The sequence below is a fragment of the Adiantum capillus-veneris genome, chromosome 21 (assembly GCF_014529385.1).
Source record: "Adiantum capillus-veneris isolate H3 chromosome 21, ASM1452938v2, whole genome shotgun sequence".
NCBI classification, from domain to species: Eukaryota; Viridiplantae; Streptophyta; class Polypodiopsida; order Polypodiales; family Pteridaceae; genus Adiantum; species Adiantum capillus-veneris.
In genome coordinates this window covers 145,252,342-145,271,341 of record NC_140951.1, presented here as the reverse complement: position 1 = coordinate 145,271,341, position 19,000 = coordinate 145,252,342, and the positions used below count along the sequence as shown (strand labels likewise).

The window sequence follows — 19,000 nt, the reverse complement described above, 5'->3', positions numbered from 1 at the left end:
GGCACAGAAAGAACAGAATGATAAAGACGACGACAAGCCTAAGAGTTTGAGAGCAGCTGAGGAATGTGGCAGAAAAGGCAGATAGAAAAGCAGAAGTGGTACCACATGGCGTGGGACTTGCACCGAATCAAATGAATGAAAGTACAAACTTTGCCGCTTTTTTTTGGGGCAAAGTGAAGGATCAGGAAGCTCTTTTGAAGGAGCCAAGGCCAACTTCTTTTCACTTGGAATTGGCGGTTCGATTTGGAACTACGCCCGACAGACTGACGCCACAGGCGGAGGTAGTTCGACTGACACCCGGATGGGATGTTTCCATTATACCGAGCATTGGCAAACTTCGTTTGCAATGACAGGGGTGTTCAGGGCACGCGAGTGACGTTCTACTCGGGATCCCTTGGTACCACAAGAACTACGCCGTGGTTGACTACCGGGCCGAGAAAGCGACTTTGATAAATGAAGGGCTTAGAGATTGTACTTGATGAGCTTCAGTTTCTTACTCATTCTTTTGGAAGAGAACTGAACGATGGATAAAGAGGGCCTGAAGATCAAACCATTGATCTGATACCTAGAAGCACGCCACCGAATCGGCCACCTTACTGTGTGAGCCGAGTACAGAATGAAAAGATTATGAACCCAATGAAAGACCTCTTGGAAAAGGGTCTTGTCCAACCTAGTACTTCACCGTATTGCTCTCCAGTGTTGTTGGTTTTGAAGAAAGGCGGATCTTGGAGAATGTGCATCGATTATAGCACTCTCAACGAAATCACCATCAAGAATAGATTTCTGATTCCTAGGATCGATGATATACTCGACAAGTTACAGGGATCCTCGTGCTTCAGTAGGATTGACTTGAAGAGTGGATATCATCAGATCAGGATAGCGCCAGGAGATGTCTACAAGACTGCTTTTCGGACGACTTTTGGGTTATTTGAGTTTTTGGTGATGCCTTTTGGCTTAACCAATGCTCCTGCGACATTTAACCAGATGATGGACAGGACTTTTCGAGAGTACAGGCTATTTGTTGGCACTTTCTTTGACGACATCATTGTTTTCTCCAAGAATGAGGCAGAACACAGAGATCATTTGCTTCAAGTCTTTTAGGCATTACGAGATCACACGCTAGTGATTAATGCAAAGAAAAGTGAATTTTTCCTACCATGGATACACTTTTTGGGACACATTGTGTCAGCAGCAGGAGTGCAAATGAACCCGGCCAAGATAGAGACTATCCGTGATTGGCCCGATTTGAGGAATGTCCATGAAGTTAGAAGCTTCTTGGGACTGTGTTCGTACTACAGGCGGTTCATACGAAAGTTTGCAGAGGTTGCTTCCCCTTTGCATACCTTGACACAGAAAGGAGTACCTTTTCCGTGGGGACCCACAGAGGTGACTGCCTTTCGGACATTGAAAGAGAAATTGACTACGGGACCAGATTTGACTTTGCCGGACTTGCAGAAGTCATTTGAAGTATATTGTTATGCTTGTGGTCGTAGTCTGGGTGCGGTCTTGATGCAAGAAGGCCATGTCATAGCTTACGAGAGCCGTTTGTTCTCTAGGCCGGAGATGACAGCACAGATCTATGGGAAAGAGCTTTTGGCGGTTATCCATGCTCTTACTCAGTGGCGGCATTACCTACTCGGAGCGGATTTTACTGTCTTTACAAACCATCAGAGTTTGCGCTACTTCTTGTCACAGAAGCAGCTTTCGGAAAAGCAGATGCGGTGGGTGAACATCTTGTCACAGTTCCACTTCCAGATTGTCCATGTGCAGGGACAGAAGAATGTGGTGGCAGATGCTTTGTCTCGGAAACCGTTGGTTCTGGCTATTTCCGCGATACATCATAGGAGCTTCGAGGATATGGTCGATCAGTGTGCCACAGATACAAATTTTGCAGATATTTTCACACGGATACGGGATGGGGAGACAGTAGCTGGATACTCCCTTCGGGAAGGCTACTTGATGAAAAAGACTATGTTGTGCGTTACACAGCCGTTGAGGGAAAAGGTTATGACTAATTGCCACTGTCCACCTTTTACGGGTCACCGCGGCATTGCTACCACCATGAAAGGGGTAGAGAGATACTTCTTTTGGCCGTGACTCAAGAAGGATGTGGAAGAGTTTGTGCGCAGTTGCTTGGTATGCCAGAAGGTCAAGTTTGACAGGCATAAAGCACAGGGATTGTTACAGCCTTTACCCATACCCACCCGCCCCTTGGAAAATATTGAAATGGATTTCATTTTTTTGATCTCCCGAGAATACAGAATGATCACGATGATTTTCCGATTACATGGCACGTCTGAGACGATTCTCTCCGACAGAGACCCCAAATTTATGAGTTGGTTTTGGAAGGCAATTTGGGAGAACATTGGCACGCAGTTGCAGTTCTCGTCATCGTTCCACTTGCAGACTGACAGGCAATTTGAGATTGCCAATTCAATGATTTTAGATTTATTGAAGTCTTGTATCTCGGATCAGAAGACTCAATGGGAAAAGAACTTACCTTTGGTGGAATTTGCCTATAGTAACACGATACACTCTTCGACGGGGAAGACGCCATGAGAGATTGTTGAAACTGCTGCGAAGGTTCAATCCTTCCTGAGCACGAAAGATTAGATATTTGAAGCCGATGAATATTCGCGAGACTTGGATACGGCTTTTGCCAAGGTTCGCGAAACTTTGCAGGAGTCTCAAGAACGACAGAAAAAGGCAGCGGATCGCCATCGTCGCGACTGGAAACTGAAGGAGGATGATTGGGTGCTCTTACTTTTGAGAAGGCACGCCTAAGAAAGAAAAAGGGAAAGGAGAGGCTTTTTCCAAAGCTTAGTATGTGATACTACGGACCTTTCCAGATTACTGACAAGATAAATGATGTCTCCTTCCGATTGAAACTGCCAGATACTTGGAGGATTCACAATGCATTGCATGTGAGTCTCTTGAAACCTATTAAGAGTGATGTGCCTGATGATGGGGAGCCTGATGAGCAACCCAAAGTGGAAGAAAACGAGGAGATCCTTGTTCCTGAACAGATTTTGGCACATAATGATACGAAGAAAGGTAAAGTCCGAAGGCGGGTTCTTGGTTAAGTTCAAGAACTTTCCTGCATTTGATGCGAAGTGGATGGAGGAGGAGGACCTAGCAGATACTCCTCGGATTGTGAAACTTTACCTCGATGTTTTGGTTTAGCATAGTCTACTCCAAACGGAACCTAGAATTCAGCTTGGCCGGAGATCTGGTGCAGTGGGATGCACAAGAGGGGAGTCACTCCGCTCCCTTGTCAACAGATGCCTCGATTTTGATACTGAAGTCACTGATGTCTCTTTGAGCTTCAGGGATACTGAGAGCTGACAGTATTCTACTGGATGACTTTATGAAATGGAATTCCTGATTATGATACTGATTTGTTCTTGACTTCTTGTGAGTGCAGGAACTGATAGACGAAATGACTGCAGCATTTTGGTCTACTTGATCTCGAATAGACATGGTTGCAATAGGGGTTAGTCAATCGGACATCGATGAGGTCCCGATTGGACCTAGATGTGATTGCTAGCTACATTGCCGATAAATCATGGTCTAAGATCCGAATGAATGTTGAATGTCATGTGATGTCTGGTGATGTCCTGTGATGTCGTGTGATGCGACTGTCGATTTTGTACATGTGCTAGATGTGTGTTCCTAAAAAAATTTATTTTTTTTTTGGGAAATTTTGAGCGACGCAAATCTCAGCTTTTTGCTTTGATTTGGGAGAAAGAAAGAGAAAAAGAGAACTTGCTTTTTGACTGACTCTCATTGAGAGAGAGAGAGAGAATCTGCTTTTTCTTTGAAGCTTTTGGGGCTTTGCTTTTGGGCATCCCTTGTAACCTTTAAATTAGTGGTGAGGGCCTCACTTCTCAGAGCATCTGGACGCAGAGTCTGAGAGTGAAACCCTAACCGCTCTCTTGTACTTTGATGATTGATTAATATAAAAAGAAATACCGAAAGGGGCGCCAGTCTTTGGGGCCAATATCTCTAGGCACGAAACTCCGCCAGGCCAGTGCAAATCTATTGTGATCTGTGAATTGTTTTGAAGTGGTTATTTGGTGCTGTCGCGGTTGATTCTTGACTTGGAGTGTCCAAGTCTGTTACAGAATATGTGACCAAAACAGGTCTAAAGTAGGAAATGTGTTGAACAACCCTTAGTGTGTAGCAGACTTGGACACTCCAAGTCGAGAATCTACCGCGACAACACAAATAATCACTTCAAAACAATTCACAGTTCACAATTGATTCGACACTGGCCCGGCGGACTTCCGTGCCTAGAGATATTGGCCCAAAAGACTGGCGCCCCTTTCGGTATTTCTTTTTGTATTAATCCGTGTTCAAAGTACAAGAGTGCAAGCAGGCGCTCACACTCAGACTCTGCGTCAAGATACTCTGAGTTGTGAGAAGCCTACCTGCTTATTTAAAGATTACAATGGATGCTAAAAGCAGAGCGCAAAAGCTGTTCCCAAAAGCATTCAAAGTTAGAAGCTTTGAGAAATAAAGCAAGAGAACTCTTTCTCTCTCTCTCTCTCTCATCTTCGTGCATAGCCAAAAACCAAAAGAGTTCTCTCTCTTTCTCAAATTGCGTGGAATAAAGCAATGACCAAAAGCTGTCAGCACAATTTCTGACAAGTTTGTACGTCAGTCAGCGCGTTTTGCGGAGATCCGTACAACTAGCATGATATGCGGGAATCCGTACGCCAACAATGTCAACAGTTGCTTTTTTTTTTTTCCTTGTGTCCCCGAGGTTCCCTCGTCACTTGGCCATAAGTTGGAGAACTTAGGGAGTTGCCATGTCACCAGTTTGTGACATACCCTGTTGCTACATTGGCTTTATCTGACAAAAAAATAATTCTAAATGAATTATTGGAATTTTAAGTGAGGGTTTTTCTCACTAGAGACATCCGAGTACAGAGTATTCCTAGTGCGTCATTCAGAGTAATGACGAGAGCATTGTGAAAGGGAATATCTGTAAAGCCACCAGGAACGGGTACTTCTAATGCGTCACATAGGATGGGTGACAGGGAGCATCGGAAAGAAGCATCCAACCATCCGGGAACGGACATCTCTGATGCGTCATAGGATGGGTGAAATAGAGCATCGCGAAGGAGATTGTACCGTAAGTTCGGTAGGAAAGGACTAGGTGATGGGTATTCGTGATGCGTCACAAGGTGGGTGACGGGTGCATCGGAAAGGGGATATCCATAGTCAAGAGGAACTCCGAACTTTGTTAGAATTGTGCACAAGGAAAAGCAAGCACTTGAATGAAGATGGGTTCAGAAAAAACTTCGAGGAAAAACAGATGCTTTCTGAGAAAGCGGGATTGCTTTTCAGGGAAGCAGATGCTTTCCCGCGAGGAAGTCTATGTCTACATTGCAACTGTGCATGTGATTGCATCCAGGGACGCCTGGGAAGTGTTGTCAAAGCATCGTTTTTAACTTATAAGGTTTTATTGAGTTTTTGGCAGATTCAAACCATTTTTAAAGATGACCGGCCGCCTACTTAATAAGTGGGCAGCCTATGGTTAAATAAAGCAATAAAAAGTAGACAACGATTTTTCTCTTTTTTTATGGCAGAACAACGCAAAAGGGAAACACACACACACACACACACACAACGAAAAACGGCCACGATCTCTACGCGAGCAGCCAATGCTCTGCTATCTTTGTTGTGGCCAGGGAGCTATAAAAGCATCACACTCCCTCTATCAGAGGGAAGATCAGTTTTTGCAAGAAGAAGATGCTACTGCAGAGTTTAGCCGCAAACAAGACGTTGCCGGTGATGCCCATGGCTGCCCCAAGTGTACTAGATGTCGCCAAGACCCAGTGCGCGAGTTCCCTCGCGAAGAAGTGCCTATGGAGCGTGTTTCCATCGCAACAAGTTACTGTTTTTCTCTATTTTCAGCCCATAAACGTCGTAGACGGGGCTGATTTACGAGAAGGAACCCGAGAACACACCTCTTTTGTGTGTAGGATTGGAAGAGAGGATATTCTATGTAGAGATCTCTTCCGGGGAATTGCTTTTTGAGAACCGAGTTGCGTTTCGAGCATCGAGACTTTGAAGGTAACGATTTTCATGCTATGATCTCTAAGTATTTGTTTGCAAGTGTACTTCCTCTTAGTGAGGGAGTAGGAGCAAAGGAAGGCACGAGCCTCTGCAGGAGAAAGCGCTCTAAGAAACTAGAGCCAAATCAGCCCAAGGGTTTCGTACCCAAGATTGGGAAGCAGATCCACGGATCGAAGAGAGGTAGACTCTCGAGATGTGATCCGGAAGTTGAAATTCCCACGGGAAGGACTTCGTGTCCACGAAAGCGGAGTTATTTTGCAGGAAGAGGACTCTGGAAACAGAGTTAGAAAAGAGTTGCAAGGATGCCATGCCCTGAGTCTGGAGGTGAAATCCAGAGGCGAGAACCTTGATTCTCGAGGATTTGAAATAAGGAACGGAAGTTCCTTGGAATAGGGTTTTGCCCTAGGAATAGGAAGCCGAGGCTTCGGCGAACCATCAAGTCTTATTCTAGAACGAACATGGTAATACGTTCGGTTCAAGTGCTTGTATAAACTTCTCCTCAATAATTAAGATATTATTACGCGGGGGACCATCCCATCTTCTGGTCCCCGCTACTGCGTCAATCTTCTCACTCTCTATCTCTCTCTCTATCTATTTCTCTCTTTATCCTCTGGCTTCAGTAATTAAGTGATAAATCCTATTTATCCGAGTATATTCTATATTGCTATGCAATCCCGTTTGCGACATACCCCTCTCTTGAAAGCATTGTAATCGCCCTCGATTACACCTGCAAAACAGACAGAAGCCATAAACTGCCTTAGCAGACACTAACTGTTAGTACCGACACACTAGGAACGCACATCTACCACATGTATCAATCGACAGTCATATCACACGACATCAAAGGACATCACATGACAAATCACATTCAACATTCATTCGGATCTTAGACCATGATTTATCTAGCAAACGCATCTAGATCCACTCAGGACCTCATAGACGCCCGATTGACTAACCCCTATTGCAACCATGTCTATCGAGATCATTCAAACCAAAATGCTGCAATCATTTCGTCTATCAGTTCCTCCACTTAAAACAAGTCAAGAACAAAATAAGTTTCATATTCGGGAATTCCATTTCATAAAGTCATATAGCAGAATACTGTCAGCTCTCAGTATCCCTGAAGCTCAAAGAGACATCAGTGACTCTAGTATTCTAAAATTCAAGGCATCTGTTGACAAAGGAGCAGAGTAACTCCCCTCTTGTGCAAACCCAGTGCACCAAATCTCCGACCAAGCTGAATTCTGGGTTCCATTTGGAGTAGACTATGCTAAACCAAAAGCTTCAAGGTAAAGGTTCAAAATCTGAGGAGTATCTGCTAGGTCCTCCTCCTCCATCCACTTCGCATCCAATGCAGGATAGTTCTTGAATTTAACCAAGAACCCCCTTCTGACTTTACCCTTATTCTTTCTGTCCTTATGTGCCCAAAATCTGTTCATGAACAAGGATCTCCTCGTTCTCTTCCACTTCGAGTTGCTCATCAGGCTCCCCATCTTCAGGCACGTCACCTTTAAAAGGTTTCAAGAGACTCACATGAAATGCATTGTGAATCCTCCAAGTGTCAGGCACTTTCAGTCGGAAGGAGACATCGTTGATCTTTTCGGAGATCTGGAAAGGTCCGTAGTATCGCATACTAAGCTTTGGAAAAAGCCTCTCCTTTCCCTTTTTCTTTCTCAAGCATGTCTTCTCAAAACGTAAGAGCACCAGAGTAACAGGGAACGGGTGGAACGGACCCCTCCCGTTCCCGGAACACGTTCCCGGCCAACTTGGGTCCCCGAAACGGAAACGGCAACGGAACGGCGTTCTGTTCCTGGGTGTAACCGGAACGGCTGGGCGGAACGGGCAGGGAACGGACGAACCGGAACTGGAACGCGTGAGCGGAACGGAACGGGAACGGCAGATTTCAAATTTTGAAAAAAATGACCGTTTTTAAAAAAAAACAGGGGGTGTTTAGGGACTGCTTTTGAACGTTTGAGGGAGGGGTAGACTCTAACTCCTATATAATGCCTCAAGGGCAAGGTTGAGAGCTCATAGCCTCATCCTTCCCTCAAGGCTCAAGCTCTCTACGTCGGCTCTAGCCTCTTCCAAGTTCCTCAAGCCTCAAGGCTCAACCTTCAAGGCTTCAAGCTCTCTCTACTTCTCCCTTGGGCCTCAAGGCTTTAAGCCTCAAGGCTCAAGTGAAAGCTCACTCTCCCTCTCTCCATCTCTCCCTTTTCCTCTCTCTCTCTCACGGCTCGCCATCTCTCCATAATACATATCTCCCTCATCTCTCTCTCCCTATCACTCCATCTCTCCCTCTCCCTCTCCCTATCTCTCCCGAGTCCCTCTCCCTTTCTCTCTCAAGCTCCCTCCCTCTCTCGAGTCTCACATGGCGCAAGCTTCCGCATCAAGTGAACGTGTGCCCTTGGGTGCGAAGAAGAAGAAGGAGGAAGTATCATGGTGGGACGAAGTGCATTCCTGAGTGTTGGGAAAGTCCGGTGGTGCCCGTGCATGGAAGTGCAAACTATGCGGCTTCGAGAGGCAATCCGGCACAACCAAAGTCCGCGCTCACCTCCTTAAGCTAGAGGGACAACAAGTGGCAATATGCAAGGAGGTCAACGAGCATTTGTTGAAGGTCTTTCAAGCCAAGGATGCCGCCATCAAAGCCAACAAGGAAGAGAAGGATGCGGCCAAGCCGAAGCGGCCCGCAATCGACCCCAACGATTTTCTCTTTCCCTCTTCTACACCTTCTTCATCCATCGGTGGTAATAGTAATGCGGCGACGGCGGAGACGGGGGCGACATCATTTCGATCACCATTCTCAACCCCTAATACTACGCCCGTCTCCACTCCCAAGCTGCACCAACGCACTCTACATGCCACTTGGGATCCGAAAAGGAAGGAGGATGTGGATGCAAGTGTTGCACGCTTCTTCTATCATGACCACATTCCCTTCATAAAGGCTCGGTAAGACATTCCTCCATTTTTGGATTTAGATATATTGACCAATTTATTAATTTAACTTTGAATCCTAATACCTATGTGTTACCTCTTATGTGTAGGTCGGAGTACTTCAAGACTATGTGCACAAGGATAGGAGAGTATGGGGCACGATATGTGCCACCCTCTTCCGAGGCCCTCCGCACTACTCTACTCGATAGAGAGAAGGCCGTTGTGGAGACGGCAACCCTTAACATGAAGAGGCAATGGACCAAGTATGGAGTGACCCTCATTGCGGATGGATGGAGCGACACCAGGAGGAGATCCATTCATGGCATTGTTGCCTATTCCAAAGGGGAAATATATTTTTCCCACTCCCATGATGCTACAGAAACAGGAAAATCAGTCGATGTCCTTGCAGGAGAGTGGGCCTACGCCATAGATACCATTGGGTCCGAACTTATGATAGGACTAGTCATTGATGGGGAGGCATCGAACAGGGCAGCCGGGGCTATTTTAGAAGGCACATACCCCCACATCACTGTGTCCTTTTGTATGGCGCATTGCCTTAACAACCTCCTGAAGGATTTCGGAAAACTACCTTGGATAGAGCCTCTCTTTGCCTCTACAGCCAAAGTGGTTTCTTTTGTCAACAACCACAACGTCCTTTGAGCAGAGTTCTTGAAGCGGTTGGGGGGGAAAGTTCTCAAGTATTGTGAGACCCGCTTTGCCTACAACTTTCTTATGGTAGGCCGATTTGTGGAGTGTCAGAGTGCAGTGCGGCAGCTCTTCATCAATACAGAGTTTGCTGAGACTTCCCATGCACGTACATCAGCAGGGATCATTTGTACAGAGAAGGTAGAGGATCCAAAGTTCTGGGAGTCTCTCAAGACTCTTGACAAAATGGTAAAACCAGTGATTCACTTGCTTAGAGTGATAGATGGTATGCAACCTTGTGTTGGCAAGGTTTATGAAGCAATGGATCGCATGGTGGAGGCGCTTGGAGATCTTGAGAAGGACCCAGATAGGCTTGAAGAAATCAAAGACCTATGCAGCAGCAGGTGGAACTCCTATAGTTCACCTCTTCATGGTGCAGATTTTGTGTTGGATCCAGAGTTCCAAGGTGCAGGACAGGAGCATGATTCAGAGGTAAATACACATTGGAACACTATTTTGAAGAGGCTTCACCCTGATAGAGACATGCAATGCAAAATCAAGGATCAACTTGCATTTTACAGGGATATGCGAGGATCATTTGGGACTGCCGATGCCCAAATTGATCGCACCAAGATTTCCTCGGTCTTGTGGTGGCAAGAAAATGGTTCAGATGGTCCCGATCTTCAGCGACTTGCTATCCGCATTCTCAGCCAAGCGGTTAGCTCCTCTTGCTTGGAGCAATTGTGGAGTGTTTACAGCCACATTGCATCTAGAAAGAGGAACCGACTTGGAGTGGAGAAAGCAAATGACCTTGTTTTTGTCAGTGCAAACTTACGAATGCTTTGCAAGTCAGCATCTAAAGTGACAGACCCTTTTCTACAGCGGGAGATGGAGGCAGAGGCAGAGGTGCTTGGAGAGGCGGCAGCATCTACACTTGAGGATGAGCCTATGCAGGAGGATTGGGATGATATTCATGAGATCCAGGACACCACTAAAGATTGGGAGGCAGGAGGCTCTTCTCAAGCATGACTCATGAGTCATGACTGATTGCTCCTTATATCTTTTTGTAGCGCCTTGGCTGGCCTTGTAAGCCATCGTCATGATCTATCTAGTATCATTGTTTTGCTCCAAGCTTTTGTGTGGAGTCTGGACTCTTTTAATTTTAAGTTAAGTTAATGTCCTTTCTATGAAGAATCAAGATGCTTCTGTGTCATGTGAATGGTGGATTCGTGTCATGAGTCATGACCGCACCTTAAGACTTAAGCATCATTGCAAAGCATGCCTAAATAGGATTCTACTTGGAGTAATGAGTGTGTGTGGCTCTCTACTAACATATAGGTTGAATCCACCCTAATTTAAGCATAATTCGAGTTTACCGTTCCGGCCCCCGTTCCCGTTCCGCTTTTTCGGGGGGCCCCCGTTCCGGAAACGTTCCGGAGGCCCCCGTTCCCGTTCCAAGTAACTTTGAAGAGCACCCAATCATACTCCTTCAATTTCAAATCGCGACGATGGCGATCCGCTATCTTCTTCTGTCTTTCTTGAGATTTCTCCAAAGCCTCGCGGACTTTGGCAAAAGCCGGGTCTAAGTCGCGCGTATACTCATCAGCTTCAAAAATCTAACTTCGAGCTTTGTCCAATAAAAGATTGAGTCTGTATCTGCTTCTAGTGAAATTATTGGTAAACTGACTTGAGTTTTCTGTTGAGTGACGACCACTGGTTCAAAAATTGTAAGGTATTCCATTGGTTTATCTGGAACAATAAAATCCTCCCGAAGGGATGTCGTAGACTGAGACAGAGTAGTATTTAACTGTAACGGTTTTTCCGTGGAGCAACTTGTGTCCAAAGATTCAATTGCAGCGACTGCAGTCATGCTGCAAGAGTCTACTTCTGATTTATCCTTTGCATTATTGAAGGCAAGGAATGGAGTCTTTAACTCTGAAGAATTATCATTCACCACTGCATTTGGTATGTGTAGAGAGACAAAGACTTTAGTTTGCAAGGACGGTGATGAGGCGACTTTCTCTGCCTTTATCACGGCCATAGAAGGGGTCCTGTGCTTGTCCGTTGTCACACAAGAACCAGAACCTTTTGAATCTTCAACTTTCTCAGCGGGTATAAAGGCTTTCAATTGACAAGGGGGAGGTTGAGGAAGTTTTTGCCTCTTAGACCTCTGAAGGATCCTCTTGCACAAGGAAAGGATCAATAAATCTTCAACTTTACCACTATCAGATAAGAAAGACTTAAATGTAGGGCATGGCTCGCGAGGGGGAACTTGTCCAGCGTCGCAGCATTCACGACCGAGTACTCGAATAGGGTCGGATATATGTGCCACTAAGTAAGTCCACCTTGATATCGTTGATGATCCTTTGGAAGCTTCATATTGCTGCTTTTGTTGCTGATGATTCCGATAAGAAGTTGGTTACTTAGAACTATAGCATTTCCAAGAATATTCATGCTGAGACTTTGGCTGCTCGCATGAAGATGCTTTGTGTCTGTTTGTCTCTGGGATACCATGCTTTGGGTGAGAAAATTTTGGGTGCGAAATCTTCAATTTGGTCGGTTCAAAGGTTTGCATCTGTAACTGATCCAAGCAAGTGTTGATGAAAGCAAGACTTGTTGAGAAAGTCTGTTGCATAGGTTCCATTTGGGCTTTTAGAAGGGCAAGCATCTGTGCGTGCTGACCATCTTTTTCCTGGGATGTCGACATGGAGATCTCGACCTCGTCGAACGTATTCTGGCTCGGGAACTGGTATATACTTCAGCTCGAGAATTGGTTTCAGAATCTGTCCCGGGTTCTGTGTCCGTCGTCGGAGTGTCGGGAATAATAGTAACCTCGAGGAAGGGGTTCTCTGGCAAACTCTCATATGGAACCTTGTCTATGTATGAGAGGAAAGGGATGGGCACCCAGAAATTGTCATCTGCCATGGGTATCTGCTGGATTTTTTTTAAAGTTAGTTTATTTGGGAGTTCGTATGATCAAGATCAAGTGAGTGAGTTCACATGGGCTTTTAAAAAATTTAGTCTTTGGGCGGCCACTTAAATCGAGTGCTTGGCCGGGTATTTTTTTAATAAAAGCCTTGCGCTCAGTTAAAAAACCTAAGAATGTCTGGCTGCCAGCGTAAAACTTGTCCAGCGTCAAAAATTTGCCAACGCAAAGGTCCAACGTAGTGTTTTTTTTTTCTGTCGCTTGGGTAATGTGTTGACGCTTGGTAATTGCGCTGCCGCTTGGTGGATTGGCTGCAGCGTGAGGGGTTTTCAGCCCAGCGTTACTGTGAAATTCAGCCAGCGAAGTGTTTAATAAAGGGCAGCCCAGCGTTTCAGCGCAAAAACAGTCAGCGTATGGAAATTTCAGCCCAGAATTTCAGAATTGCAGCGTTTCAGTAATTCAGCCGGTGAATTCAGCAACAGCGCTAGGAAAAGGGTGCACACGTGCACAACCTAGCAGCGGAAAGGGATGCGATCACTGGGGAAGGGGTGGCTGCCTACGGGTTCAGTGCCCTTTCGCGTGAAGGGGTGCAAGCACACGGGTTCGGAGAGGTACCATCCATGGAAAGGGTATGCAAAGAGTCACATCCCCACGAAAAGCCACATGAAGAGTCACTAGCATAAAATTTTCCCAAAAAATCACCGGATACGTGACATGCTCCACACACACATCTGCGTGTCTTCTGTTATTTATGTAATTGGAACATAAAAATTCATGTTACCTCATGCTCGTTTGTGTGTGTGTACCACCTTTTTTCTGCTTCCATGCAACGCCGGGAGAGGGGTAGAGTGTAGCGGCAAGAGTGAGAGGCTCACAACCGTAGGGTCCTGGGAAAAATTTTGCTCTAATACCTACCAATCCTTAATTAGGTACTTAAACTCATGATTAAGACTTAAGAAACTTGAACTGAACTCAGAAACAAGACTCAGAAGACTCTGTGTTGATTGATTGCTTGATTGTGTGATACAAGGGCTCCTTATATAGGAGATGAATAGGTACATATGAAAAGGTATGACCCTTTATGAAGAGACACATCCTTTAGGTGAATAGACATGTCTTTAGGCGAATGGACACATCCATTCGATGAAGAGCCGCAACCATTGGTCGAAGGAACATGACTAGTCGTCGAAGGAGTGTGGCTTTTGGCGAAGAGGCACGTCTCTTGAGCGAAGGGTCATGACCATCCAAGCGTAGGGGTTCTCCTTGGCACGGCACTTTGCGTATCTACAACTAGGAGTGTATGTAATACTGTAACATACAATCATGACAAATGTAGTCCATGATCCAAGAAAGTGGTACAAGCCCTCTATAAAGAGACGGTGAAATCGTCCTTTGATCTCATAATATGCACTATTTTTATTTAAACAACCCCAAAGTGCAAGAACAAAAAGACACAGGCAAAAGAGCAAGGGCAACGAGGGGTCATATGGCTAGCAACACAATACCTACCGAAAGAAGAACTTATTCAAGACATGGAGATCAAAGAGTCTTTGTCAACACTATCAAAGTTGAAGGTTACAACCCCAAAAATGAATGGAATGTGAATGAGTTCCTAATGTACTTTATGTATGAGAACAGGTGGAGTTTGTCAAAAAGAAAGTTTGTGGATTTGATACGACCCAATCCAGTACGCTTCCATACAGAGTGACATTTAACCTTGGCCAAAATTTGCTACCCTGTTTTTACGCAAATATGTTTGCAAATCATGCACCAGAATATTCCACAGAATAACTTTCCTTTGCACATCCTCTAGCACACAGGCGACAATCTGACCGTGCGCCATGTCTTCACATGCAAACACGTGCACCCCTGGCACTAAACTCTCCGTGACGAGACGAGCATCATAAGGCTGAATTTGTGTCGTAGCTGTCAACCTCAACAGATTGAGGTAAGCACCCCGAGAACACTCAACCTGTGCACATTCATGACATTTCAAACATTCAAAACATGCTGAAGATAGAATTCAATAAGAACCGGCAAGAATCTCCACATTTCTCACCTGTGCAAATTCATAGCGCTTCAAAAACTCATACAATCTTATGATAGACTTGAGGTGGAACTGGTGAGGATTCTTGCAATCCTCAGCGGAGCCCGAGCCAGAGATTTGCTTGCTCTTCTTCAATAATACGTGGAGCAGCTCTGTAAACACAGATTGCGCGACCACAAATTCCACTGGCAGGCAAAAGAACTCTTCCACAATCTCTGCTTTTGTCTTGAAAGCTTCCACACCTCATTGAGCCAGATAAATAAGTATGCTCGTGTCAATAGCCACTTTAGAACCCACAGGAAGATGGAGCAGACCATGACCTTGATCACTTGTGAAAAAGTATCTATTCCAGCCACCACCTTTACGCTATTGTTTCCCCTCTTCCGCTCCAACTCCATCTCAATATCTACAAGACAATTTGACGACCAGTGAAAAAGATCAAACAACATGAATCTGTATATGTGAATCACAAAGCTTCATACATGAACTTGTTATCAACTGGTTTGAAACAGAAAGATACATTGCAGCTCTTACATATCAGCTGTTTGCCAAGCTATTCAACAAAGGTCAATCACCTTCAATCTGATGTAACACTGCATAAGTCTAGAACCAATCTAAACACCAACATACGTACTCTTTGAGAGTCGACCCTTATGACGCACCACCAAATAATCTATTCTATATCAGCAAAAAGAGCAAACCAATTTTGATCAAATTATGGATTCAAACGCCAAGGCAATCTCAACGTTGACGACTCAGCAACACATTCACAACAAACCAGATCAAGTAATAGACAAAATTATGAGTCATCACAATATTCAATAATGAAATTAGCAAACGACTAGACAGCTTCACATCCAAGCCCTTAAGGGACCAATATATTATAAACAATATGCTCATTACAAGAGAATGACACGTAAGCATAAAAAGAAAACCGAACGAAATAGATCATCTTGATTTAAAGATCGATGTCTTATAGAACATGGGTTGAAAACTAGCTGCTCGACTAGGTCATTGCATTGATCCTTGAGCTAAGGGCTCACATTCGAAATTTATACAAAATTAACTTTTGGGTTGACAAGCTAGGGATTAGTTGACTGAGTGCTTACTCCTCCCCACACGATGGTTCTTGTCGATGTCTTATAGAACATGGGTTGAAAACTAGCTGCTCGACTAGGTCATTGCATTGATCCTTGAGCTAAGGGCTCACATTCGAAATTTATACAAAATTAACTTTTGGGTTGACAAGCTAGGGATTAGTTGACTGAGTGCTTACTCCTCCCCACACGATGGTTCTTGTCAGCCTTCTCTTTCGAGAATGGAGGTAGACCACACAATTCCTCATCAAGTGGTTCACACTCATCGTTGGAGCTTGACCTCCACCTTTTCATGACTAACACGAGATCTGTATCTTTAATTTCCTCTTCAAGCTTCTGAGCGACATCTTTTGCTCTTCTCCCATCTCTTCGCCTCAAAGTGAGATAGCAATTCACATCAGTGAACCTATAAACATCCACCTATTATGAAAGCATAAAATTTTCAACTATCCATACAACTACTGCCATAAAACCTACCAATCGAAGGATATTCCGCCACAACCTAACGCAGTCACAAATCGATCATAATGCTCATCCGACATTTCTTCCCAATCAACAACACTCAATTTTTTTGCAAGCTCCCTAAAAAAAAAGATGAATATTAGCAGTTCCCTATCTAAATAACTCTTAAGCAAATGTAAAGAAAAAAATAAACATTTACCTGGGATTCTCAATCCAAGTGTCTAAGACGATGCTGAAAACCATAAGCCAATGCATACTTTAGAATAAATGGGAAAGATAATTGAAGGATCTTTTTCTCGGGAAAAAAAAACACGTGAGGTGTTACTCAATTTCAAGTCGCATCAAATTGCACCTCTTCCAATCTTGTATAGCAAAAGACTCCGAGTCACTCATGATCAATGCTGGGTCAGAAGCATATGTGCACTCGCTGCTGCACATGCAATTTGTCAAAATGCTACAAATATACAAATACATTTTAAAATCAGACAAAAGGAAAATAAATAGAACCTGCTTGAAGTGGAAATTCCAGCCATGGATACCTATGAACAAAACAACAAAAGAGTTGAGAATAACATACTTATTAAATCAAGAAGAGACTCCCTCTGCATGCCTGTCTATGCTCATAGAGAACAAGCTCTCTCTCTCTCTCACACACACACATAGAGTTACTCAAATCTTTTGCTACTTGCTATGAATATAGCATTGTGGCGGGTGGGGCAAGTGCACAAGTAAAGAGGCAAGCGAGCAGCCCAAGGACTTATTGGCAAAGGCATCCAAGGATGTGGTCAAACTGATGACGTCTCAAACAAAGCTACTCATGACGGCAAGGACATGCAAGGCAATGAGCGAAGTCCTACCTCAGATTTGAGCAGCGAAGCCCAATTCCTCTCAAGGTGTAGTTTCTGTATATGCCTCAAGTATCTACCTGAAATAGTACGTATGAACAATAGGAACAAGAAAATGCGGATGATGGAAATACAGATGGCGATAAGAAGAATTTCAGAAAGACAATACACACGACATCAGACCTCGCGATGGCCTTTCTTCCTCTCCTCCGACCTTTGCTGTTGAAAGATGGCGCTCACAACCTCTCTCGTTTGAGAAAAAGCTATTCCCATACCAGGTTGCCAGGACATGAGCTTTTTTTTTTAGCAGACCGCACTCATCCGATGCGAGGTGTCACAAACACGTCCTTGAGCACTACAAGGGTCGCCTAACCGCATTCGAACCGATGACCCGAGTCACTAAAGATGAATGCTCAACCAACCAAGCTAGCTCCTTTGGTTGCGGATTCCACTATTATTGAGCTACAACAAAACAACATGAGTAGTTAAACTTATGTGCCATGCAATAAGCAAAAGAGAAACAATATATATCAAATAATGTGCGTCGCACAGAAGTTCCGTACAGAAGTATGGTAGAGAGTCGGCACTGTGTCTCCCCATAAATAATAAGGAACGGAAGCCGTGTCCTGCCCCGTAGACTAGTTGTGTCGACCAAGCAAACACATAGACATGGAGGTTTAGAGGTAGATTACAAACCTCGAAGCTTGCTTGTATCTTAGAAATGTACATTGCTATTATGTCCTTGTATGACTATTCCACCTTTATCCCTTCGTTTTGATCACGACCATGAAAGCCTGCAAGCTGCACAAAGTAGCCATGATCCATGTCATGGCTACCCTACCTATGTAAACATTGAACGGCTCAATTTCCTATGATTGATTCTCCCTTGAAGAGCTCTTATATTGATCCCTTCTACTTTGCATCCATCATCGTCATCATTACTAGCATATCCATTGTATCCATCTCTGCGATCATAATGTTCTCAGTCATCGTGCAATTGATCATGTCTACTATGAGCTCCATCATCATCTCTTCTGCGACTTTTCTCTTGTGGTGACTATTGTGCTCAATTCTACTTTCATGTACCATCATTACTGCTTCTATGCTGTTCCACTTCTTTCAACTTGGCCTGATGCTCAAGCTCCTGACTAACAATATCATCGTGGGTTATTTTGTCCATCTCAACGTCTTCGAAATTGCCACATGCCTTGAAGATGCAAGCATAGGTGATTGCATTTGGAGAGATGAGCTCCCTTTGTATTAGCTGAAAACAGTTTAGAGCTTCCTGGTCCCCACCCCGAGGTGGGGACCAGGAAGCTCTAAACTACCACCCGTAGGTGGCACTGAATGCGGAACAATTTCTATACTTCCCTGATGTATGTGAATCATCGGCGTTGCAATATAGAATTTCATGCAGTACCTTGGTGAAAGGGAAGCGTCAAGTTGTAGAGTAGGAGACTCCAATGGAGGGTCAAAGGTCCAACCAAAAGTCAATTCATCTAACTTGCAGGTAGTGCCAAACACTTGTTGAAAAGCACTTTGCATTAAAGACTTTGGTGTAAAATGATCCAAAATCCGATTTGAAAAATGGCAATGAACAATACGCTTCTTTAGATAGTCTTCTTTGCACAGAAACAACTTCCCCGAAGAAGTTCGATTGATCTAAAAGACCAATTCAATCAAGAGTTAAACATTTTCTTGATAGGGAGATTCTTTCCTCTTCCTTTGACATAGCTTGTAGCTTTATTACGTCCTTCAGAGGACCCAGGTGTAGAAGAGGGGGATAAAAAGGAGGTGATAGAATGTGAAGCAGAACTAGTTAGCAGAGGCCTTTTAAGGGTGGGAGACTCGTCTGCATCAAGTGAAGGTTTGAGAAGGTTCTTTTATGTCAAGAACCTCAAAGAGCCAAAAATATGAAAAAAAGGGTAGCTTTCAATTTGTCTTCCAAAAACTACAGTCCATA

General features: G+C 44.4%; 2 protein-coding genes across 2 annotated transcripts; one reads left to right on the top strand and one right to left on the bottom strand.

Moving 5' to 3' along the window:
* The first annotated feature begins 9,747 nt into the window (after positions 1 to 9,747).
* On the top strand, positions 9,748 to 10,689 carry LOC147431902 (uncharacterized). Its single transcript, XM_086493712.1, has 2 exons — positions 9,748 to 10,377; positions 10,543 to 10,689. Exons 1-2 carry the CDS (start codon positions 9,748 to 9,750, stop codon positions 10,687 to 10,689), a joined length of 777 nt encoding a protein of 258 aa, XP_086349838.1.
* Positions 10,690 to 14,138: 3,449 nt separating this feature from the next.
* LOC147431901 (uncharacterized) lies at positions 14,139 to 18,582 on the bottom strand. Its single transcript, XM_086494357.1, has 11 exons — positions 18,458 to 18,582; positions 17,221 to 17,300; positions 17,050 to 17,117; positions 16,700 to 16,731; positions 16,545 to 16,619; positions 16,392 to 16,424; positions 16,208 to 16,312; positions 15,910 to 16,136; positions 14,948 to 15,039; positions 14,646 to 14,858; positions 14,139 to 14,558 (listed from the first exon to the last, which is right to left on the bottom strand). Exons 1-11 carry the CDS (start codon positions 18,580 to 18,582, stop codon positions 14,298 to 14,300), a joined length of 1,311 nt encoding a protein of 436 aa, XP_086350483.1. The 3' UTR covers positions 14,139 to 14,297.
* Positions 18,583 to 19,000: the final 418 nt, after the last annotated feature.